We start from the raw sequence: 25,747 nt of genomic DNA, 5'->3' as shown, positions 1-25,747 counted from the left end.
AATAGATTTTATGGGTATGAGTTCTTGGAAAGTGAAATCAGACTTTCTGTATTCAAACTGTTCAAAATAGAAACAGAAGAACGTTTCAAATTATTGTTTCAAATAAATCAACACAAAGGCACACAGTATTAGAAATAAACAAAAAGAAAGGAAAGGACATAAGGCCACTTACACTGACCTCTAAATTGCCTCTATAATATTGTACTCATGGAAATGAAGTGAGGTGAACAAACACAATGAGACTACTGATGAGAAAATACAATTTGTATCCAAGGAGTCGTGAAGGCCTTGGCTGACAGTCTTGGCTGCTTCAAATCATCAGAACCATTTTCCTAGAATGACATGACTGGCTCTAAACAAGTCATTCTGAACCAAATTCTTGAGATGTTCCTCATTGCAAAGATGGGCAACTCCTTTTGAAGTTTTCAGTTCAAAGCAACTCTACACAAAACCCACAGCTCCTCTCTTAAATACAATATGCACATTCAATGTCAAAGTACCCCAAGAAGAACAATGCCTTAATATTTGACTTTTAGAATCAAGATCATTAGAGACAAAAGAACTGTTAAAATATCTTCTAGATCATTATTCTTAGCCTATTTCACAACAATACACATGGAAAATGATATTTAATGGTCCAGTGGGGTGAATAGATGAGACTTCTACAGACTAAAAGGGCCTGATGGGATCTCCAGCTGCCCCAAGTGTGCTTGAGAGTCATAGAGATCCTAAATCCTAGAACAGGGGCCAGCACTGTGGCATAGCAGATAAGGCCACCACCTGCAGTGCAGGAATCCCATATGGGCGCTGGTTTGAGTCCCGGTTGCTCCACTTCTGATCCAGCTCTATGCTATAGCCTGGGAAAGCAGTGAAGATGGCCCAAGTTCGTGGGTCTCTGCACCCATGTGGGAGACCCGGAAGAAGCTTCTGGCTCCTGACTTCGGATCGGTGCAGCTCTGGCTGTTGCGGCCATTTGGGGAGTGAACCAGCAGATGGAAGACCTCTCTCTCACTCTCTCTCTCTGCCTCTGTGTCTCTGTAACTCTGCCTATCAAATAAATAAGCCTTTAAAATAAAAAAAGAAATCCTAGAACATCTGTAACACAAAATGCTTGAAAAGTACATTTTAGAGATGAGAAAAACTAAGCTCTAAAGGCTGACTTAGCATCTTAGAAGTTAACAAAGCAAGATCTAGTGCGGCATTTTCACAGGCCTGTGAACTGCGCGCCATTCAGAATTCATCAAATCTGACAATTGTTGGAGTCATTACAAGGGATCTGTAATCCATTGAGGCACTCAGAATTATCAATGGACTGAAAAAAAAAGATGATTTCTCTTGCAAAAGTCGAATCCATTTTTCAGTTATATTTAAATAAGGCAAACTGAAAAAATAAAAGAGAAATTCTTTAAAAGGTCACTTGTTGAAAAAAATGATAAATAAAACATTTAAAACTCTTTAAAATGAATGGAAAAAGCCACCAGGAGTGAAAGCAAGAGTGAAAGTCTAGGGAAATAGATGAAAAGTGAAACAGTGGGGTTCCCTGGCAGTACCTATGCATCTAGAATTTTATATCCTCACAAAGCAATTCCATTAGTAACTATCCAGTTCAAGAAAGTCTATCCAATAGGAAAAGGATTCATTTAACATAAATAACACTTCATGATGGCGAGTACCAAGGAAGAAACTTGGCAATGGAGAAGAAAACACTCTTCTGAGGACTTGTAGCCACTTAAAGATCTATAGAGGCCAGTGCTATGGTGTAGTGGGTAAAGCCACTGCCTGCAGTGCTGGCATCCCATATGGGTGCTGGTTGGAGTCCTGGATGCTCCACTTCTAATCCAGCTCTCTGTTATGGCCTGGCAAAGCAGTGCAAGATGGCCCAAGTCCTTGGGCCTCTACACCAGTGTGGGAAGACCCAGAGGGAGCTCCTGGTTCCTGGCTTCAGATTGGCTCAGTTACAGCTGTTGTGGCCAGTTGTGGAGTGAACTAACAGATGGAAGGCCTCTCTCTCTCTCTCTCTCTCTCTCTCTCTGCCTCTACTTCTCTCTCTGTGTAACTCTGACTCTCAGATAAATAAATCTTTAAAAAACTTTACAAGGATTTAGGATCAAAATCTGCACTGTTAACATGGCAAGAAAATAATTATATAGATGTACATATATATCTGGACCCATCTTAAACTCAATCCAGATCTGTAATGTCCCCACAGTTGTGGCAGAAAGAAACACAAATCCTCCCTGGAGGAATGAACCCACAATCTGGGCATTAGAAAAGTCCACAAGATTGTGTTCTGTTGTGAATTAATGAAGAGACACACAACACTTGGGAAAACACATGTAAGCAGGTATCCCAGAAATCATCAACAATAGGAATTTGGATATTGGAAATATATTTGGATTTTTAAGGTAGAATTTATTTATATGAATAAGGAAAAGAAAGTTTAAAGGAGAGAGTTAGATTGGTGGCTAATCAGCCTGAGATTAGTAGAATTTGGGGGGAAAACCTAGAAACAAAATGTAGAATAATTAAAAGTAAAAACTCAGTGTAAGGATAAAACAACAGATAGATGCAAAGGAGAAGAAAATTAATTAATAAAATTAAAAATTCTTATATAAAGGTGAAATTACACAGAGCAAACCAATATCAATAAAAACATGGAAAATGTTTTAAAAACCTGAAGAAAGAAAGAAGGTCCAAAATATGTCTAATGAATTTCAGAAGGAGAACCAGACACATTTAACCAGAAGAAAGTAATATAACTATAATTAATATTGGACAAAATACAGTCATGTGCCACATGGTGACATATGGTCAACAAAGGGCTGCCTATACAATGGTGGTCCCATAGGGTTATATTGCCAAGTGTGTGTAAGCACACACCATGATGTCCATACAACAGCAAAATTGCCCAACAACACATTTCTCAGAAAGCATCTCCACCGTATGAATGCATGACGATTTTTTAAAGAAAAAAACCTACTACTGATAAAAAAAGAGAACCCTAACAAAAAAAGATAACCAAAAGGATATCACATTTATATATTTATATTAACACTGTGGACTCAAATACATATACATTAAAAGAACTATAAAAACAAATTGACCAATCCACCAGCACTGTGGGAAATTTCTAATACATCTATCTTAGTCATTTATACTTAAAGCAAATAGGAAAAACAATAATGATGTGAATAATTTGATCAATAAAGTCAGCAATTTTGATTTAATTAAAATATACATAGAAGCCTGAACCTAGTAATTGGAAAATATACATTTTCTACATAAAAACATTTATTAAAATTAACTGTCTTAAATTTTTTAAAAAGTTATTTATTTATTTGAGAGGCCAAGAGACAGAGAACTCCCATTTGCTGATTCACCCTGAAAGTGCCAACAATTATGAAGGCTGGATTAGGACCAAAGCTGGGAGCTGGCAATGCAATCCTGGTCTTCCAGATGGGTGGCAGTCACCCAATTACTTAAGCCATCATCCTGGCCCCCTAGGATCTAAATTTGCAGGAAGCTGGAGTCAGAAGCTGGAGATGGGTATGGAATCCAGGCACTCTAATACAGGATGCAGTCATCTTAACCCACCTGTTAAATATGAGACCAAATAAATGCCAATCCACATGTCTTAAATTTTTCAGAAAGTTAGTACCATACAAAACACACATTCTAACCGAAATATAATTACATTAGAAACTGTGGCAGGTACTCTGATTCTCCTCTTTGTCCCAAGCCTTTCCAGACCCCCTATATTTAGGAAACTTAAGTCTTGCTAATAAAGTTGGCAGAAGTGATACACATATTTTCAGGCCTAATAGAAGAACATCTGTGCAAGCTTCCATGATCTTCCTTCTTTTTCATCAAACATATAGGACTACTTGTTGAGAATGCTGGCCATCTAGAAGAGACGATTCTAGCTTTCTGTGTCATATAAAGAAACATTCATGTTGGATTTTGAATGCACAAGCAATAAACTTTCATTACGCTAGCCTTCTGAAATTTGGAACACAAATAATAAGAATAATTATCTAAATATAAACCCATCTGTTCACAAGTTTTTAAGCATAATTCTGGAGACTCAAGATTTAAGTGGAGAATATAATAAACATTTTTAAATACTAGAAATAAGTATTAAATAAACCCAAAGAAAGTTGGAAGAAGAAAATAATACATGAAAGATCAGGAAATTATAAAACAGAAGCAAATGCATAATAAGGAATCAACAAAAGAAAATGTTGGTATTTGAAAAAACAAATTAAGTTAAACAAATCTCTGACAAAGTTGATGAAAAGTGATAAAAGTGATAAAATAAAATCAATAATATTAAAGATGAAGTACTGCAGATATAACAGAAAAATTTTAAAAAGACTTATTTACTTATTTATTTGAAAAGCATAGCAACATGGCGGGAGGGGAGGGAGGGAAAGAGAGAGAGAGAGATCTGCTGATCCACTCCCCAGATGCCACAATAGCCAGCTCTGGGCCATGTCAAAGCCAGGAGGGAGGAATTCCATGCTAGTTTTCCACATGGGTGGCAGGGCTCAAATATTTGGGTCATCGTTGGCTGCCTTCCAGGCACATTAGCAGAAAACTGGAACAGAAGTGGAGCAGCTGGGACTAGAACCTGTACTTCAACATGGGATGAAGTGTCACAAACAACGACTCAACCTGCTGCACCACAACAGGAGTTCCAGAAACTTAAAAAATAATAATAGCATACTTTAAAAATTAAAAGGTAAGACAGACTTGCTGTCCTGTGTTCTAGACTACTTTGTCAGGGATATTTGTGCACAACCCTGGATTGTAGGGTATTTCTCTCTGGAGCAAAGGGAAGTCGTGCTGATTGTCCAGTGTAATGAAGACGGTATCTCTCTCTGGAGTAAAAAGCAGGCATATTTACCACTAAACAAAAGAGATGGGTACCCAAAGCTCTGGGTTTCTTTCCTATAATGGAATCCAGTACATCTGTTGGCACCTATCTGAGTCTGTCTGTGTCACCCCCAAGGAACTTGAGACCAGAATTGAATCTCTGGGGCTGACATCATGCGCAGCAGGTTGAGCTTCTGCCTATGACACTGGCTTCCCAAATGAGCAACATTTTGAGTCTAGGATTCTCCACTTCCAATCCAGCTCCCTGCTAATGTGCCTGGGAAGGCAGAACAGAAAATGGCCCAAGTTCCTGGGCCCCTGCCACCCATGTGAGAGACTTGGATGGAGATCCAGTCTCTTGGCAGGTCTCTCTCTCTCTCTCTCTCTCTCTCTCTCTCTCTAACTCTGCCTTTCAAATAAACATAAAGCTCACATGAGCCTCATGTTGTTTGCCAGACCTTAAGTAAATTCTTTTGTCTCTGACCCAGTTCATGTGTTTGGCTGGCATCTGTGAAACTGTTTCAAGTTAATCTGTGTGCTTCCCAAGTAGAGTAAAATCACAGCACCTTCACAATTCTTGGTCTTGACAAGATGACTCTCAAAAGTATACAGAAGAGTTTTCATGCCAAGACTTTCATAAAGAGGAAGAAAAAGGAGAATGTACTGCCCTTCCAGATACAGGATTATTATAAGGTTATAAAATGAAAAGAGTGTGATATATGATACAGAAATAGACTAATAGGCTCATGGAACATGATATATGTCATAGAAACAGACCTAAGCATGCATGGAAACTAATATATAACAGAGTTAAATTTATTTTTATGCATAATTTTCTTTTTTTAATGTATACTGTTAATATTTTTTTCTTTTTTTAAAAAAATTTTATTTCTTTATTTGAGAGGTAGAGACAGCGAGAGGGAGAGACAGAGAGGTCTCCCATCTGCTGGTTCACTCCCCGAAGGGCTGCAACAACTGGAGCTGAGCTGAGCTGAAGGCAGGAGCCAGAAGCTTCTTCTGGGTCTTCCACGTGGTGCAGGGGCCCAAACACCTGGGCCATCTTCCACTGCTTTCCCAGTCCATAGTAGATAGCTGAATCAGAAGAGGAGCAGCTGGGACTAGAACTGGTGCCCATATGGGATATTGGCGCTACAGGTAGAAGCCTAGTGCACTATGTCACAGCACAGGCCCCCAGATGTCAATTTTTAGGTCATTTGGGAGAGATATACTGCTCAATAATTGAACCTAGGAAAGTGTTATACATGTGTCTAAAATAAAATTGGATAACTACTTCATACCCTACAAAAAGTTATTTTTGATAAAATAGAGTATTAAAAAAAGGAAAAAGTAAATCTTTGTAAATTTTAGAAGAAAATAGAATACATTTATTACTTCAGGAAAGGCAGAAAAATCATGTCATAAAGTTAAATGTTGATATATTCAAACATATGAAAGGTTAAACTTTCGTTTAACCCAGCAATTTTAATAATACATAGTAAAACAAAATTCACAGCAAAACTGAAAAAGGTTATTTGCCTTATAATAGTTAATGAAAGATTCATAACCAGATTATTTAGCAGTTTCTGAAAAATGAAGATGAGACATGTAAGTAATCTCATAGAGAATTAGATATTTATGAACAGATATTTCACAGAAGGAAAATAAGGATGAATGTCCTATAAACATTGGGGAAGAGTATGATCTCACTGTGCTAATCAGAGAGATACAAATCAAACTGGAAGATACCATTTCATACCCACTTCATTGGTAACAAGTTAAAGTCTAACCTACTCGGCTAGTGAGAAAACAAGTTGGTAAAATCACCATAACCTACAAATATAACTCCTAGGTTTATTCTTTGCAAAAACGCCTGTCCAAGTACCCAAGAGACATGTACAAGAGTTGCTGTTGTTTGGCTATGGCTTGAGTGTGTCGCTCAGGGTTCACGTTCTGGAAGCTCGGTGTTCTGCGTGCCAGAGTCCAGGTGGTAGAACCTGTAAGAGGTGGAACCCTATGGGAGATGAGTAGGTCATGGCAGCACCTGCCTCAGATGGCAGCACCCGCCTTAGATGGGATAATGCAGTTGTTAGTAAACTGTCGTAAAAAGAGCAAACCTGGCTTTGAATACCTCTTGCTTCCTGTACTGCTGTGTGACTGTTGCCTTCCTCTTACAAGTGCCCCACCATGCTCCATACAGCATGCTGCCACGTAGCGAGGAGGCCTCCAGCAGAGACTGAACAGAGCGGGTGACAGATCTTGGACTTTCTGTTTCCAAAATGTGAGCTAAGTAAACCTCTTTTCATATTTTTAGTAATAAAATTGGGGAAATAAACTGTGGAAAGAGAAAGATGGCTCTAAGTACATAGATTATTTACTAAATAACTATTTTTTTCTTTTCTGTTATTGTTTAGTAAAATTGGGCAAATGGCAAACTCTTAAGAGAAATATTTTCATATTGTTGCTTTAGGGGCATAGCCAGATTTATGTGGGTCTTTCTTCACACAGAGGACAAGTTCAATTGCTGTAGTTTGTGGTAGGGGTGGCCACGTATAAGCAAAGACTTGGCCGTCAGGAGAAGAGTGTCTTATGCCTTACAAGTCTTCCTAACTTTGCTTTCTTAACTATTTCTCCTGGAACGACCTCCTCACTGCTAGCTGAGCAGGTCACCTTTTGGTGCAAGATGGCCAACATTGGCAGCATTTCTGCATGTGCAGTACAGTGCATACCCAGGGTGAAGAACTTGAGGGGGCAAGTTGAGCTGAAACTAGTTGATTAAGGCTACATCACTCCACAGCAAAGGTCTTTTCTTTCAAACTCATCTGCCTTGAGGAATGTCTTTCTGTTAGCAGCTGTATTTTCTTCACAATAGTTTCAGTAATCTTGCAATTATGAGACAGTGCATTCCTTTCTAGAACATAATCTGTACCCTTGATTTGCAAGAGATCAAAGGTAGAACTTATTTTCTTTTATATACTCCATTTGTCTATTGTCTGACCCAGAGTATATTGAGGAACTTTGTCCAGAGGGGTGGAGAGCTAGTATCTATGGGTTTTATATTTAGCTAATAGCTTTACAAGATGGTTCCAGAGGTTCATGGCTACTTTGTAAATTGTCTGCACAAAGGAAGTAGAATCTGTTACAGAATCCGCTAAGTTGGTTTTTCAGGACTTTTCTCTTTCCCATGCTAACAGTTTCAGTTCTAAACCATATTCATTTGTTTTTACAGCATATACTAACTGTCCATCCAGCATGCATAAGGCATTCCAGTGGGAGTAAGAGACATGTCTGACATAAGGAGTTTAAACTTAATGGGGAGATCTGGATTACCCAATAATAGTAGTATAAGGTTTGGATACTTATTATCACTAGAGACAGTGAAAAGAGCATATTTATAAAGCCAGACTAACGGGGTAGAGTCTTAGCAGAATTACTCATGAGCTATATAACCTAAGACAAGTTCCTTAGTGCTCTATGTCTCCATGTCCTTACCTGTACAATGGATAGGAAAAGAAATAATACTTACCTGGGCTGATGTGAGGAGGAAATGAGCTAACGTATATAGAACACCTAGAAAAGTCTACATATCATAACTGATATAGAAATGACAACTGCTAGAAGGAAAAAAGCAATATGATAGTAATGGTGGTGGTGATGGTGATGGTTCCCTCTTTATATGCACATCTCTCTGTACTTAGAGTCAATTGGGATCTCTATTTCCACAGTGTTCCCAGAACCCCAGTATTCTAGTCTATTCAATGGAGTGAATTTCAATTAAGAAATTATCAGAGTGAATTGAGGATTCTTTTTTACAACATATCTTCACTGATTAACTTATCCAATGGTAATCTATTTATAGTATACAGAAATTCCATACTTAGAGATCCCCTTACAAAAAAGTAGAGAAATAACCTTCTAATCCTTTTTTGAGCCAGCTTATCAGTGAGCTAGACCCTGCATAAAGTAATGGAAAATAAAGGGAAAGATATCAAGTATTAATAAAATTTTACAATGTTAATGGTATAAAAATGATGTGCACTAGGCAGAGAGTGAGGGACTAGGAGCTAAGAACTGCCAACACCCAAGTCATACATACTGCCCTAGTCCCATCACCATCCAGGCTGGCACACATTCTTCCTATCATGCAGCTAAGCCTCACTTTACATCATGCATTAAGCATCAGAATACTTTTTTTTTTGACAGGCAGAGTGGACAGTGAGAGAGAGAGACAGAGAGAAAGGTCTTCCTTTGCTGTTGGTTCACCCTCCAATGGCCGCTGCGGCCGGTGCACTGTGACCTGTGCACTGCGCTGATCCGAAGCCAGGAGTCAGGTGCTTTCTCCTGGTCTCCCATGTGGGTGCAGGGCCGAAGCACTTGGGCCATCCTCCACTGCACTCCCGGGCCACAGCAGAGATCTGGCCTGGAAGAGGGGCAACCGGGACAGAATCCGGGGCCCCAACCGGGACTAGAACCTGGTGTGCCGGTGCCGCAGGTGGAGGATTAGCCTAGTGAGCCACAGCGCCGGCCCAGAATACTTTCTTAGAGATCACTATCTGCATTGCAGCCCCATCCCTTATCCCACAAAAAGCAAATCCAAGTGGGTAGTGTTGTCCTGCAGGGGTAAAGCTCCTACCTGCATCACCAGCATCCCACATGGGTGCTGGTTCCTGTGCTGATTGCTCCATTTCTGATCCAGCTCTCTGCTAACCACTTGAGAAAGCATTGAAAGATGGCTCTAGTGCTTGGGACCCCTGATGCCCTGATGCCCATGTGGGAGACCGGGATGAAGCTTCTGGCTCCTGGCCTAGTCCTGGCCCTTGCGGTCAACTGGGGAGTGAACCAGCAGATGGAAAATCTCTCTCTCTCTCTCTCTCTCTCTCTCTCTCTCTCTCTCTCTCTATCTCACTCTCCCTCTCTGTAACTGCGCCTTCCAAATAAATAAATTTTGCAGCTGGGGTGAGGGCGGGGTAGGGGGGTGACTCTAGCCTGAGTGGGGGCAATTCTCCCTCATGAAATTGCTTTCACTCAAGTCTAGAGTGTTTAAAATTCTTTCACCTTTCAATAAATCCTGTTTTTCTTCTTATCTGTATCTATATCTCCTGGTGGTATTCTTATATGTTGGAAGACAAGAACCTGGACTAAGTCTAGCAAGCGGTCTCTCCAAGCCCAGCCAGTCCCTACAACATAATTTGGGGCCAAGTTTAAGTAAAAAATAAAATTAAAAAGGAAAACAACACAAGAGAAAAAACAGAAAAGCATTAATTATTGAAAGTACAAATGCAGTATCTACTAGATAAATCAGATTCCTGTATAGATTCATAGATTTCATTTGTAAAATACCATTACAATCGATCCCTTGATATAACTGCTCTGGTTGATGACATGCTTTGATAAAAGCCAGGAATAGCATTTAGCCTCTGATCTTTGCTGCTTGTAGTCCTACAACGGCAACCTGGTTTGGCATGTAAACAAATTGAAAGCAGAATTTAGTACTTCTGGAACAAACAGCTATGTTTCAAACAATCACAGTGCCAAGCTTCCAGCCAATCATAGGTTGACAGCTGATCAGACCATGTCCACATAAGGCAAAATAAGCTATTATCAATTAACCTATGTCAATTTTTCTGCCTGTAAATGCTGCCTGCCCAGTTTAGTTCTCTGAATCTCTGGTGGTTCTGAGAGCTTCCTTATTTGGGAAACATTGCTTACTCAATCAAACTGTTAAATTTAATTTATCTGAAGCTTTTCTTTTAGCAGATGAACTGTTGCTATATTATTAGAAAAATTAAATTATCATTTTGAAATAAAACATTTTTTAACAAATACAACACTTAATTAACTCACTCAAATTCTTAGTAAAGAAGCTCCTATAACTAAGATATTCTGGAGAAAAGAAAATGCAGTTTCATTGCTTTGCCTGTAGGTATGCTAAGGCTTCTCTGTGTCCAGTCAGTTCCCTCTGATTCTTATGGAAACTGGTTCAAAATCTTTCTTTCCCCCTTCCCACCCCCATCCCCTGGCACTTCATTTCCAAAACCCAAGCCCACATTTACTTGTAAATCATACTCTTTCCTTCTGAGGTCCTCAGTGCAACTCAACTCCTTCCTTTCTGAGCTGACCTTTCTTTTTCCAGAAGAAAAACTTTGAGACTCTCTTTCTCCTTTTTAATGTGAATTAATGAACGCTGCCCAGCTTTTTTCAAATTTGGAGCCCTCCTCACTACCTTTCTCAGTCCAACAAAAGCACAGACCCAACAGCTACCCAAGGCTCAAAAAAGCTCCCATCTCTTCAGTAATTTGCAGTTAAAGGAAAAGTTGTGACTATGTAATCTGAAAACTTTTCTATTTATGCAACTCACATACTTTTACACAACTTACTCCCCCGTTGGATTATAAATTCCTCAAAAACCAAACTACATTTGACTCAGTTTTATCAATGTCTGCTATAAGAATGATCTAAAGAAGCCTTTTGAATGTTTACTGCTCTACCTTCTACGTGTATTTTGACATTTCACGTAGGAGGAGACTAAAGGGAGATTTGAGAGCAGAGGATCTAGGAGATCAGTCTTGAAGCAACACTGGCATAGCAAGCAGATTGCAATTCTGGAGTACTATGCACACAATTCATGCATCCATTCTTCCATTTCTTAAGAAAGTATTAAGTGCCAACTGTGTGTTAGCCACTTTGCTTGGTGCCAGGAAGACAGCAGAGAACAAAACAGGCAATATTCTGTGCTTTCAAGGGGTTGATCGCAATATGTTAGAGAGTGATACACATTATGGAGAAAGATAATTCAAGGAAGGATAGGAAGTTCTGGGGGAGCAAGTGTTGAGTTTTTTGAAGAGGAGTATCAAGGAATGCAGCACCAAGAAAGTGGTGTTGAAAAGAAGCCCTTGGGCCGGTGCCATGGCTCACTTGGTTGATCCTCTGCCTGCGGTGGCAGCATCCCATGTGGGCGCCGGGTTCTGGTCCCGGTTGCTCCTCTTCCAATCCAGCTCTCTGCTGTGGCCCGGGAGGGCAGTGAAGGATGGCCCAAGTGCTTGGGCCCCTGCACCCACGTGGGAGACTTCGGATCGGCGTAGCTCCAGCAGTGGCGGCCATTTGAGGGGTGAACCAACCGAGGGAGGACCTTTCTCTCCGTCTCTCTCTCTCACTGTCTAACTCTATCTGTCAAATAAATAAAAAGAAAAGAAAAGTAGCCCTTAAGGTGACTTGGGAGAGAGCCTTGCAGATATGGGGGTGAGGGGAACAAGGTGGGTGGAGTTTCAGGTGGAGGGAATAAACAAGGATATTTCAGAAAAGTAAAGAAGCCAGGGAGGTTACAGAAGCATTAGCAAGAGAGAAAAGAAGATGTGGCTTAAGTCAGGAGCCAGGAACTCCGTCTGAGTCTTGCATTTGGGTGGCAGGGCCTACACACTTGGGTCATCTTCCCCTGCTTTCCAAGGCACATTAGCAGGAAACTGAATCAGAAGCTCTGAAATGGGATGCCAGCCTCGCAAGTGGCAGCTTAACTTATTGTACCACAATGCAAACCATTACAAACGGAATATTCTGATATATTTTCACACTAAATTTCTTGACTTTACAGTCTTTTTGAGTTTTTTTTTAATGAACTTCAGTTGGGTCATGCTAAACTTGTACGTAGAGATGGAGTAGATTTTTTTGAAGGTGAGAAAAATGGTTAAAAAAAATCCTCTTTCGAAAGTATTTTGTGTCTGTAAAGGAAAAACCCAGGCTGGCTAGAATTGTGAAAGGAAATGTGATGAAGTTCTGAATAAATGCTGGGATGATGCAAGCAAAGGAAAAAAAATGATTTGCAAGTTTGCTTTGGCAACTTGTTTCTTAATATTCCTGTATATGAAGTTTTAATTTCTTTCCAGGTTCCCAGTTCTATTCTGTTAGCTTCTGTCCTTGATGAACTGGTGACTGAGATTTCCATATCCCTTCTTCTCTCCCCAGTTTCCCTTGTCTTAATTTAAGAACTGAGAAGACAATGTTTAAGTAAAAGAAATAAATTTGAAAGAAAAAAAAAGACAAGTAAAATCAGGGCTTCCCTATAAATGCAGTATTTTGAAGAGGAGGATTTGGTCCTTTTTGCTGCCAGTGGAGACAGTGCATGTGTTTGCACTGGTGTGGTACACAGGCCAGGAAAGCAAGGAGGACTGCCCAGCCAAGTGCACAGGCTTCCATCTGTTTATGTTAAGCATTTTAATAACCTTAGTATTTGCACAGCTGAAGGAAAGCAAAGCACCCTGAGAAAAGACACCATGAGGAACTCTAGAGGTTTGCAACCCAGAAAAACATGAGTTGGAAAAGAGCCACCAATACTATAAAGAAGCACCTCCGCCAAAATAAACCTAGTGGTAGGATGTTAAGTTCCAAAGGAAATCAATAAAGATCACATTGCAATAATTATTCGGACTGTTCTCAACTCTGCTTCTTTACTTTTCTCATCTAGATACAGAAATATTCAGAAAGGACTAAGAAAAATGAAGATTTCTGTACAAAACAGTGAAAAGGAAAAAGCCTTTGGATTATTAAACAGAACCAGTTTTTAATTTCATTTCCGTAATTTACAACTATGCAGCTTTGAGGACCAGAACCTCAGTTTCCTCATCTGTAGAACAGAACTAACAAGGCCTTGCAAAGAATAACTCCTCTGAATTAATTATTCCTGTGAACACTCTTGTTGCCCCAAGACCTTTAGTATAATGAGACCAGTGGCACTCACCTGTTTTTTTTTGTGCTGTTCCACTCGGGCCTGCAGTATGATCAATATGGCACTACTCATTACTATTCCACCCTGGCTATGGCCTGTTAAGGAGGTTAACTGTAGACTGGAACCTCTTCACTATAGAAAAATAGAAACTATAGAAGACAGGGCCAGTGCTGTAGCGCAGCGGGTGAAGCACTGTCCGCAGTGTCACCACTCCATATGGGCACAGGCTGGAGTTCTGGCTGCTCCACTTCCAATCCAGCTCCCTGCTGATGTGCCTGGGAAAGCAATCAAAGACATTTCAAGACCTTGGGCCCCTGCATCCATGTGGGAGACCAGGAAGAAGCTCCTGGCTCCTGGCTTTGGCCTGGCCCATCCCTGGCTATTGTGGTCATTTGTGGAGTTAACTGCCAGATGGAAGATCTCTGTCTCTGTCTCTCCTTCTCTCTCTGTAACTCTGCCTTTCAAACAAATAAATAAATCTTAAAAAAAAAAGAAAGAAAGAAAAGAAAACTATGGAAGACACAGCAAGCCAATTAGGCATCAAGGAGAAAGACTAAGACATTAGGCACAAACTAAAGCCCATGCTTCCATCAGCAGCCTCACCAGAAGTGCGTTGTTTACACCACATTTGTTTTCCTTTTAAGCAGATTCTTTCTTCCCAAAGTTAGCATGGTAACTGTACTTTCAGACCCATCACTTAACACTGGTCTGGCAGCTGTCCTGCTTGGGTTATGTGTGCATCAATCCAGAATTGAGGCTCAATAACAGTGATGTGTTGTCTGCCCACCTAGCAAACAGTCAGTTCCCACATCCTACTTCCTCTCAATCCTGTCCTAATCTCTAACTGCCCACAGTCAACTAAATAGACTAAATGGGGCAAGGAGAAACAGAATTTAACAATAAGGGCTCAGTGAGGGAGAGCAAGCAATGCAGACTTTGTTTACCAGTTGGCTAAAGTGCTCATGTTTACTACTGGCTGGATAAAGTTGCCTTTCACAGGTCTTCATGGTGCAGATTTTAGTTAGTAGTAATATGGCAGAAAAAGTGACCTTACTTAATCTTTCCCCTCTTTTTAGAAAATGGTGAAGTAGTTGGAAATGCAACTGTGATGTCGTAGCAGCAGAAACAGTTTGGTTACAAGGATATTGAAAAATCTCTCACAAAAATCCTTCCTAAGACACAAAATTCTACCATTCGAATCTCATTATTTGGCTTATAAGCAAAGATCTTTTGTCTTTAGCACCAATTAGTTTAAACCATTTAAGACCTTGAGAGAAAGACAAAGTATTATTCTGCTTAAATTGGAGTTAGGAATATGCCCCAAGGACAGGCAGAATTAGAAGGACAAGGGCTGATTCTGAGTCCTTGGAGGTAGGAGATAGCCTTTCCAGCTTTTAGTGGGAGGGGAGGTGGAGGGGAATGTCCCAGCACACAGGAATGGGAGGGTGGGACTGAGAACACAAGGGAGACATCTTTGGGGGAAGATTTAATGTGTTGTCTAGTACCAGATCTTTGTACAGGTGAAATAGAAACACACTAACTGTGACTTGACTTAAAGCTAAAAGGCATTGGCTTCCTGAATAGAGCATCTGAATAATAACTATTAAAGGTCAGTTTAAATTTCAGCACTTGTGTTAAGAAGCAGGTTGATAGCATGTACCATCTTTTTTTTTTTTTTTTTTTTTGACAGGCAGAGTGGACAGTGAGAGAGAGAGACACAGAGAGAAAGGTCTTCCTTTGCCGTTGGTTCACCCTCCAATGGCCGCCGCGGTCTCTGTGGCCGGCGCACCGCGCTGATCCGATGGCAGGAGCCAGGTACTTCTCCTGGTCTCCCATGGAGTGCAGGGCCCAAGCACTTGGGCCATCCTCCACTGCACTCCCTGGCCACAGCAGAGAGCTGGGCTGGAAGAGGGGCAACCGGGACAGAATCCAGCGCCCCAACCAGGACTAGAACCCGGTGTACCGGTGCCGCAAGGCAGAGGATTAGCCTAGTGAGCCGCGGCACTGGCCGCATGTACCATCTTAAAACTGCAATGCTAATGATTTGTTGTTCTTATTTTCCAGAACAAATAATAATTTAGAAACCAGAAAGTTTATATGCATAAATGAGCTTAAAAAAATAAGGCCACACAATTTTAAATTCAATAGGTGTGAAAAAATAACAAAAGCAAGTAAGATACTATATTTTATAAGACCTTAAAATATCTACTGTCATTTTGAAAACCAAAATTAACATAACAATTATTGTTTTCTGGGGATAGTGTTGTACATAATACAAAGTTAGAAACATGAAGATGATCAAATTGGAAATCTGGAGCTTTTAAAATCTATTTTTATTTTTTACTAAATAATGTAACTGATTGTTCTAAGGGTTTAAATCCTTTCATATTGCAGACAAATAAAGGCAGACATAATAATGGTAAAAGGAAAAATAAACATTGGTTATACTTTTACTAAGTATAAGGAATTCCTAAAATTGCTGTATGTAAAGTGACCATGGCTCCATGTGATAGATAACTGTAATCTCTGTTTTGCCAATGCAAAAATCACAGTGGGGCCAACATTGTGGTGCAGTGTGTTAAGCTGCTTCCTGCAACACCAGCAACTCATGTGGGTGCCAGTTCAAGCCCCAGTTGTTCCACTATCAATCCAGCTCTCTGCTAATGGGCCTGGGAAAGCAGCAGAGGATGGCCCATGTAATTGGGCCTATGCATCCACATGGGAGAGCTTGAAGAAGCACCTGGCTCCTGGCTTCGGATTGGAGCAGCGCCAGCTGTAGCAGCCATTTGGGGAGTGAACCAATGGAAGGAAGACCTTTTTCTCTGTCTCTTTCTCACTGTCTATAACTCCACCTGTCAAATAAATAAATAAATAAATAAATAAAATCAACTTGAAGTCAATGGCTTCGGCTACATGGTTTTTCCTTGGTATATACTTAAACATTTCATGTAAATGTTTGCTTAGAAGCAATTGCAATAGGTTAGCTTAAACCTACTATCTACAACCTTAAAGTTTTAATCTCATGATCAGGTACTGAAATGTATAATCCATTTCAATCTCATACAATACTACTTCTCCTCTAAATGACCACCACTTTCTTATATTCCACTGATTGTTCATTTATTACAGTCCCATTTCCCAACAGCTGTTTAACATTGTAGGAAGAGGGCTCAAAAATCATGCCAAATCTTTAATACACTACAATTATTTTCCAAATCACTCATTAATTAAATAAATATTGAGAGACCAGCACTGTGGTGTAGTGGGTAAAGCATCCCATATGGGTGCCAGTTTGAGTTCTGGCTGCTCTTTCTTTCTTTCTTTCTTTCTTTCTTTCTTTCTTTCTTTCTTTCTTTCTTTCTTTCTTTCTTTCTTTTTTTCACAGGCAGAGTGGACAGTGAGAGAGAGAGACAGAGAAAGGTCTTCCTTTTAACTGTTGGTTCACCCCTCAATGGCCGCTGCGGCCGGTGTGCTACGGCCGGCGCACCACACTGATCTGAAGCCAGGTGCCAGGTGCTTCTGCTGGTCTCCCATGCGGGTGCAGGGGCCCAAGCACTTGGGCCATCCTCCACTGCACTCCTGGGCCACAGCAGAGAGCTGGACTGGAAGAGAAGCAGCCGGGACAGAATTCGGTGCCCCAACCAGGACTAGAACCCAGGGTGCTGGCACCTCAGGCAGAGGATTAGCCTATTGAGCCGCGGCGCCGGCCTCCATTGAACTTTAATTTTAACTAGAAAAAAAAAAAAAAGCACAGTAGAGAACTAAAGAGTGGCAGTGTGTGACTTTTTTTTAAACAGAGTGATGGGAGAAGAACTTTGTGAGGAGTGGTGTCTGAGTGGAGTCATGAATGCATGAAGGAGTAAGCCATCTGGGGAGGGGAAGTCATATTCCAAAAGTGAGGAATGGTAAAAGGGAAATCCCAAAGATGGGTCATGCTTCTGTGCTTATAGACCAGCAAGGAGGACAGCACAGCTTACCTTTCAAATCTTGTATCCTGTCACTCCCCCAGATAGAAATCCTGATGCCCAGACATTCTAGAGATGGGTAACTGCCTGTGAGTGTCAGTTCCAGTCCCAGCTGCTCCACCTCAGATCCAGCCCTCTGCTAATGCACCTGGGAAAGCAGTGGAAGATTGAGTTCTTGGGCCTCTGCCACCCATGTGGGAAACCTGATGGAGTTTCAGACCCCAGGTTTCATCCTGGGTCAGCCCCAGTTATTGCAGCCATTTGGGAAGTGAGCCAGAAGACTGAAGATCTCTCTCCCTCTCTCTTTACCTCGACCTTTCAAATAAACAATAAAATAAACCTTTCAAAAAACAAAAACAAAACAAAAAGCAAAAGAACCCTATCTAGTCATGAATCCAAGCTTTTCTATAGTTTCATGGCTCAAATTACTAAGCTCTATTTCAAAATCTCCGCCACTTTACCATTCAAATATCATCTTTTTTTTTTTTTAAAAAAAAGGATTATATTTATATATTTAAGAGGTAGAGTTACAGACAGTGACAGGGAGAGATAGAGAGAAAGGTCTTCCTTCCATTGGTTCACTCCCCAAATGGCTGCAACAGCCAGAGCTGCACTGATCCAAAGCAAGGAGCCAGGTGTCTCTTCCTGGTCCTCCCATGTGGGTGCAGGGGCCCAGGCACTCAGGCCATCCTCCACTGCCTTCCCCAGGCCACAGCAGAGAGCTGGACTGGAAGAGGAGCAGCCAGGACTAAAAGCAGCACCCATATGAGATGCTGGCACTGTAGGCAGAGGATTAACTTACTCTGCCAGGGTACTGACTCTGATCACCTACTTTTTTAGAAAGATTTATTTATTTACTTGAAAGGCAGAGTTAAAGAGAGAGAGAGAGAAAGAGAGAGAGAGAGAGAGAGAGAGAGAGAGAGAAAGGTCTTCCATCTGCTGGTTTACTCCCCAAATGACCACAATGACCAGAATTGGACCAATCCAAAGCCAGGAGCCAGGACCCTGGGAACCAAGAGCTTCTTTTGGGTCTCTCATGCGGGTGCAAGGGCCCAAGCACTTGGGGCATCTTTTACTGCTTTTCCAGGCTATAGCAGAGAGCTGGATTGGAAGTGGAGCAGTCAGAACTCGAACTGGCGCCCAAATGTGATGCCCACACTGCAGGTGGCAGCTTTACCCACTATGCCACACCTGAGCCAGCCTCAGGTCACCTATTTTTCTGAACCTTGTCTAAATTCCAATACAGGCTTAAGAGCTGGCTCTGTTGATCAACTTCACATTGCTTTCTTTCTTGTTTAATCTCCACTGATATTAACCATACTGCTCATTTTAATTATGATTAATCCAACATTCTGTTCTAAATCATGTATATGTCTCTTGTCACTTCAGCTAAGATGGATCAGAACTACATCTTTAAAAATGTTTTAAAGTCCCTCTTTATTATTATCTCTTCAAACAGAAGGTATTCAGTAAAAGCTTTCTGGGTGTCCAAAGAATGAACATTTCATGCAACCATCTCACAAACTAGAAACACAATGTAGAGAACCTAATCTTTCCCTGTTCCTCCCTTTCGCCAGGAAGATATGAGTAGCTAAAGTATTTGGTGCTATATATAGTCAGTTGATGTCAGCTGGATGCCAGTCTCTTCAGAAAGGCTCAGTCCCCAGTTTGAGGCAGAGCTAGGGACCATGCTGTCCCAGGTTCAAGGATAAAAACCATTGGGCCCAAGTGCCATCCATAGTCCATCTGCAGAGTCCTCTTCCACAGCTGGGATTCATCCTTGCTGAAAAGCGCAGTTTAAAAGCAAGGTGAGTACACTGTTTCCTAAAAGGTTTTATTGGTCAGTTGTGCAAGGAGATTCAGAATTGTGACTCACAAATGGGCGTTCTTTGCTCTAAAGGACAGCTGTTGATGCCAATATTAAACTGCCACCACCAGAGAGTTCTGGTTTAATGTGCTGTCTCCTTCATTCCTGCAGTTTGCTGGAATTGATGTGTTGTGATGCTGGTACAAACGAAGGCCAGTAAGGAAACAATGACAGATTAAAATAAACCATGGAAAAGAGAAAGGGAGGAGATAGGAGGCCAGCTCTTTCATTGTTCTTCATTGCCTGGTGATCATTGTACTCATGTACAACTAAGACTGGGCCTAACTGTATCATCCTGTGTTCACTGCTATATGGTCTGTCACCATCCAAGGAATGTATATGTAGGTCTCTCAGTGGGAAACAATAACGGATTCTTAATAAAGAACAAAAATATTCTCTTTCAGAAGGACGATGATACAGCACTTCAAATGAGTTTATGTTGCCTCAATAATGTCCTTTGTTTCCCACAGGGAACAGAACACCATGCTATCACACAGCACTTTGGTGAAGCAGCGGAAACAGCAAGCATCTGCCATCATGAAGGAGATCCATGGAAATGGTATTAATACAAATCTCTCGTAGAGTTGAAGTAGCTCCTTCCTGAAGCTATGTAATGTTCTAGAGTTTACTGCCTTGAAATTTTTGCCTTTCTGTCCACAACAAACTTGGGGCTCTGGGAGTATAGCAAGCCTATGGTAACTGAGCCTTTTGTAGTCATCCTTTCTCATTTGAAAGCTATTTTCAGATGTGCAACTGCTGTAAAAGGAATGAAGAAATCTGACAACTGATGTACATTCTACTTGGCTTGCCTTTCACATTATAAGCTATTAGCTCTCTCTTTTATTTGGGGGAGGGGGAACAGATCTCATACCCTCTTGTCTTCACTGTCTATCCCACATGGTCTACCTAGATTTATTTTACCTTGTATTGCATAAGCCACTCAAAATACATTCTATAGCTCTTTTTGAAAGCAAAAGTTATTGGTTAGGTTGGAATTTATGTGCATTGCTTATTTGCTTAACCCTGAAACCAGTCCCCATATTTAATAACTGATTTTATAAGGTATTTTTGTGTGCAAAACTACTTTCAATTATAATTTTTGAGAAAATGAAGTATTGGCTCAAAAAATTTTAATATGTATTAGATGCAAGGTAGTATTCCACTGTGTTCTTTTTAAAAAAATTCTAGCAAGTTAAGTCTAGAAAGCAACGCTTTATACCTTGCATTTTGGTTGTTATAAAGGAAATTCAATTTTGTTTATAAAAAATGGAAAGCATCAATTTGAAAAGTTGAGAAGTAAAATATCTAAATCCTTTTAAGGATATATTTTGGCCACTACAGGCATATTTGTGAAATTCCAGAGAGCCTCCTTATTTCTCTCTATTGACAAGGAATGTGGCCTTTCACCATAACCACTTTGGGAGGCAGAGGCATGAAACCTGGTGGGGGCAGCTGGAAATAGAATTAAGCTATGTGTTTTCATGTTGCAGCTCCCACAAAGCAAGCTCAGTGGATCCGATCAAAGACTTTCGGATGCTTCCCACTCCCACTTCTCTAAAGGGTCCTGTTGTTCAGTTTTGTTTTCTAGTTTTCACACTATATAATTATTATATTGTGCTAAATTTGGTTCCCATGTTTTAATACATTAGTTTGTAATAAAATGAGAACATTTTTGAGTAAGATACTGGAAATGAGTTGTACCAATCCAAAGTTCCAAAATTCATGCTTCTATTAAATGCTTATGCATCTTTGTATTTCCTGTTTTAGGTAGTTTACTCGAAATTGCAAGTTTTCCTGATCAACAAGGCAAAAATTTGATAATCACTTGAATTTGAGACTAAATTGTGTACCTTAAAACTAGACTGTGAATGGGTCATCATTTTCTAATTGCATTATAATCAAATTAAACAATCTATTTAGTGTATTCCCAGTCTAAATCATATGTTGAATTCTACTGCACATTAGCACTGACACAGACCGTTGAGGACAAGTGTGTATTTTTCTTTTTTATAAACATCACTGTTGTGATATTTTATGAAACATAGAAAAAGTAAAATTTCATCCCAAGAGGAGAAAACTACTGTCTCACCACCAGTAAACAATAGCCATGTAAAGTCAGCCGGAGCCCTCCCTGCCATCATTGGGACAAGTCCAGCCCCTTGAAGAGGAGTCACATGTTCTGCCTTTGTTTGGATGTCAAGCATTCCAGATAACACAGGCATAATCAGACTGTTTCTTAACCACCTCAGATTAAACAGCTGCAGTACCATATGAAACAGCTCAAATATTTAATTTTCCTTTCTTATTTCCTCCAACACCCTAAATGAAAGTTGATTTTAAACTGCATGATGTTTAGATATCTGAAGCTAGGGAAGAATCACTTTTTCTAAGGATACAGAAATCAGACACGGACTTCAGAGGAATCTTTCTATGAAAATAATCCTCCAGGGGCCGGCGCCATGGCTCACTTGGTTAATCCTTCACCTGCAGCGCCGGCATCCCATATGGGCGCCGGGTTCTAGTCCCGGTTGCTCTTCTTCCAGTCCAGCTCTCTGCTGTGGCCCGGGAGGGCAGTGGAGGATGGCCCTAGTGCTTGGGCCCCTATGCCCGCATGGGAGACTAGGAGGAAGCACCTGGATCCTGGCTTCGGATCGGTGCAGCTCCGGCCATTGGGGCCATTTGAGGAGTGAACCAATGGAAGGAAGACCTTTCTCTCTGTCTCTCTCTCTCTCACTGTCTATAACTCTACCTGTCAAATAAAAAAAATTTAAAAAATAAAGAAAATAATCCTCCAAACTTTCAAACATTTCACAGTAGTCAAAATCTGGATATTTTAAGATAATGCATGCAACTATTTTGATCTTAATTATAAGACCAAATGCACCAAATTTGGAATGGATAAGCCTTTATGAAAAGAAGGATGTTTGCAAACCAATATGCTGCCTCCTTCTCTATTGGCATCAGGATTTTTCCTTCAGTATTGTATTCATTTATTTTTTATTATCACTTTCTTAAAACACCTAGCCTGGAGAAGGAAATGTGGCAATGAATTGGCTAACCCAGTTGTCCTCTAAACCTGAAGTGGAAATTCAGTTCAGTTCTTGTAGGGAGAGAGACTGCAGCTGGCGCATCTTTGAGTACTTAAGGTGATTCAGTAGGAACATACAAGAACAAAGATGGAGGATTTACATCCAGCTTGTTCATCAGAAGGAGAAGCAACCTCAAAGAATTACTGCAAAACCCATTCATATAGACTACAGTGTTAACTAGATGGGCTGAATTTTAGAAAGGTAGGTAATTCCCACCTTCTACTAATAACATCCCAAATGATGGCTCTTGTGAATCCATTATGACGTAGTGTCAAATTAAGTACCAAAAACAAATATACTACACTCCTACCAAAGAACTGATACAAAGGATCCGCCCACACCAAGGCCATCTACGCTCAGATTGACCTCCCTCGTTGTAATATGACCTTCCTCCTTGTCATGGCATCATCCTAATCACATTGGCATCATTGTACTGGCAGTATGAGAACAGATGGCGAAGTTGTCTGAGGTCATTGTTGTGAAACAAACCTCTGTGCTTTCTAAAAAATATTCCAGCCATGATTGCTACCATCTAGCAATGCCTATTGGAAAAGAAAGACAAAAACACTGCCATTATCCGTGCATGAGTTACTTGTGGACAAGAAAAGTAACCTGTAATAGGCTCCTGACCACAACCCTGTGCAATTTATCTCTGGATCTGCACCTGCTTCCCAGTACTAATCATGTTCCTCTCTCACTCTGTAACTCATTTAAAAACTTGTGGACTGAAGAGAGAGAGAGAGACAGGGAGGGATAGAAGGGTAGGAAGTAATACACAAATTGATAGAGGCAGAGAAGGGGAATCAAAATGGAAAAAGGAGAGTCACTCTGGAGCAACTGGCATTTGTTTAGAAATGATAGTGGCAAGGAATTGCCAGGAAAGCAACCATACCAACTGGGAGGATGATGTTGCCTGAATTTTTGCACAGATCTTTTGTGACAGTTCAGAATAAGAGCCTCACAAACGGGGAAGACCACAGTCCCACATAAGACTGCTTCTGTCACCGTTCACTTTCCTCATCTGGGCTCAGGGAGGGCTTTTTTTTGTTGTTGTTATGTTTTTGTTTGCTTTTTTCTCCTCATGACGGGCAAACAGCTCATGCACAGCAGAGCACTGGGCAGATTATTTTTGTAACTTCAGGAAGGGACTTAAGCTTTTGTGGTCTGAAAACAGGAAGGCCAGGTTTTAAATGGAGTGCTGTTTTGATAGAACACCAGGAACCCTGGGTTCCAGACTAGACATCAAATTTCTCATCGGTAAATGAGGAAGGGTGGATTTGCCTAGGTATTTCATTTTATGATTCTATGAGCAATGTGCTGAATTCAAACTTCAGTGTTTTTGACTACCAGTAACAAAGGAAATGATAGCAGTGAGAGAAACTACATGTACCTTTTGCTAAAGCACAGAGTCCAGAATTTCAGGTGAAAGATTCTAGATCCCTTTTACTTTTTTTTTTTTTATTTTTATTTTTTTTTAAACTTTTATTTAATAAATATAAATTTCCAACGTACAGCTTTTGAATTACAGTGGCTTCCCCCCCCCCATAACTTCCCTCCCACCAGCAACCCTCCCATATCCCGCTCCCTCTCCCATCCCATTCACATCAAGATTCATTTTCATTTATCTTTATATACAGAAGATCAATTTAGTATATATTAAGTAAAGATTTCAACAGTTTGCAAGCACACAGAAACAGTACTATTTGAGTACTAGTTATAGCATTGATTCACATAGTACAACACATTAAGGACAGAGATCCTACATGGGGAGTAAGTGCACAGTGACTCCTGTTGCTGATTTAACAATTGACACTCTTATTTATGGCATCAGTAATCACCCTAGACTCTTGTCATGAGCTGCCAAGGCTATGGAAGCCTTTTGAGTTCACCAACTCTGACCTTATTTAGACAAGGGAATAGTCAAAGTGGAAGTTCTCTCCTCCCTTCAGAGAAAGGTACCTCCTTCTTTGATGGCCCATTCTTTCTGCTGGGAATTTACTCACAGAGATCTTTCATTTAGGTGTTTTTTTTTTTTTTTTTTTTTTTGCCAGATTGTTTTGGCTTTCCATGCCTGAAATACTCTCGTGGCCTTTTTAGCCAGATCCGAAAGGGCAGTGTGGATTCTTTTTTTTTTTTTATTTTTTTTATTTTTTTTTATCTTTTATTTAATGAATATAAATTTCCAAAGTACGACTCATGGGTTACAATGGCTTCCCCCCCCATACCGTCCCTCCCACCCACAATCCTCCCCTTTCCCACTCCCTCTCCCCTTCCATTCACATCAAGATTCATTTTCGATTATCTTAATATACAGAAGATCAGCTTAGTATACCTTAAGTAAGTATTTCAACAGTTTGCTCCCACACAGAAACATAAAGTGAAAAATAATAGATGATTTTTTTTAAATGATGATGAAATCAGATCAGACCTATTGTCATGTTTAATCCCAGTGAGAGTCAAATTGGGAATTGATAATTTCTTTCTTTCTTTTTTTTTTTTTTTTTTTTTTTACAGAAGATCAGTTTAGTGTACATTAAGTAAAGATTTCAGTCATTTGCACCCCCATAGAAACACAAAGTGAAATATACTGTTTGAGTACTCGTTATAGCATTAAGCCTCAGTGTACAGCACGTTAAGGACAGAGATTCTACATGAGGAGTAAGTGCACAGTGACTCCTGTTGTTGACTTTACCAATTGACACTCCTGTTTATGGCATCAGTAATCTCCCTATGCACCAGTTATGATTTTCCAAGGCTATGGAAGCCCCTTGAGTTCTCCGACTCTTATCTTGTTTAGACACGGTCATGGTCAAAGTGGAGGTTCTCTCCTCCCTTCAGAGAAAGGCACCTCCCTCTTTGAAGACCTGTTCTTTCCACTGGATCCCTTTTACTTTTATGAGTATACCTTAAATTCTAATTTTTCAAATCTGACAGGAAGTTCTTAATTAAATCATATAAGATATTAAAGGTTTTTGGGAAAAAGAATTCAACTTAATGGTTCAGTGTACAAGTTTGTTAGCTTTCTTTTGTTTAACTTTTCACAGTAGCAGTCTGATAAAGCCAAGAAAAACCAGAGCTAGGAAGGTTTGCATGTTTTACTTTGAAAACTGATAAGCAGCCGTATTTTGTGAATTCATAAATTTTCTGAGCATCTAACCTCTGACAAGGCGTCCCAGGAACTGCTACCTGAGAGCTAGGTACTAGTAAAACCATGTTTTACACTGAAGCTGAAATT

The 25,747-nt window shown here is 40.3% G+C and overlaps 1 protein-coding gene across 1 annotated transcript in view; it reads left to right on the top strand.

Annotated features, from left to right (window-relative positions):
• The first annotated feature begins 19,133 nt into the window (after positions 1-19,133).
• Positions 19,134-25,747, top strand: part of MYOZ2 (myozenin 2) — a 39,050-nt gene continuing 32,436 nt past the window's right edge. Inside the window, exons 1-2 of the mRNA XM_002717224.5 lie at positions 19,134-19,364; positions 19,894-19,982. Of these exons, the coding sequence (XP_002717270.2) occupies positions 19,907-19,982 (76 nt within the window). The 5' untranslated portion in view covers positions 19,134-19,364; positions 19,894-19,906. The remainder of the gene's footprint in view (positions 19,365-19,893; positions 19,983-25,747) is intronic.

The sequence above is a fragment of the Oryctolagus cuniculus genome, chromosome 8 (genome assembly GCF_964237555.1).
Source record: "Oryctolagus cuniculus chromosome 8, mOryCun1.1, whole genome shotgun sequence".
NCBI lineage: Eukaryota > Metazoa > Chordata > Mammalia > Lagomorpha > Leporidae > Oryctolagus > Oryctolagus cuniculus.
The sequence above is the reverse complement of the archived record's forward strand: the minus strand, read 5'-3'. Positions and strand labels throughout refer to the sequence as shown.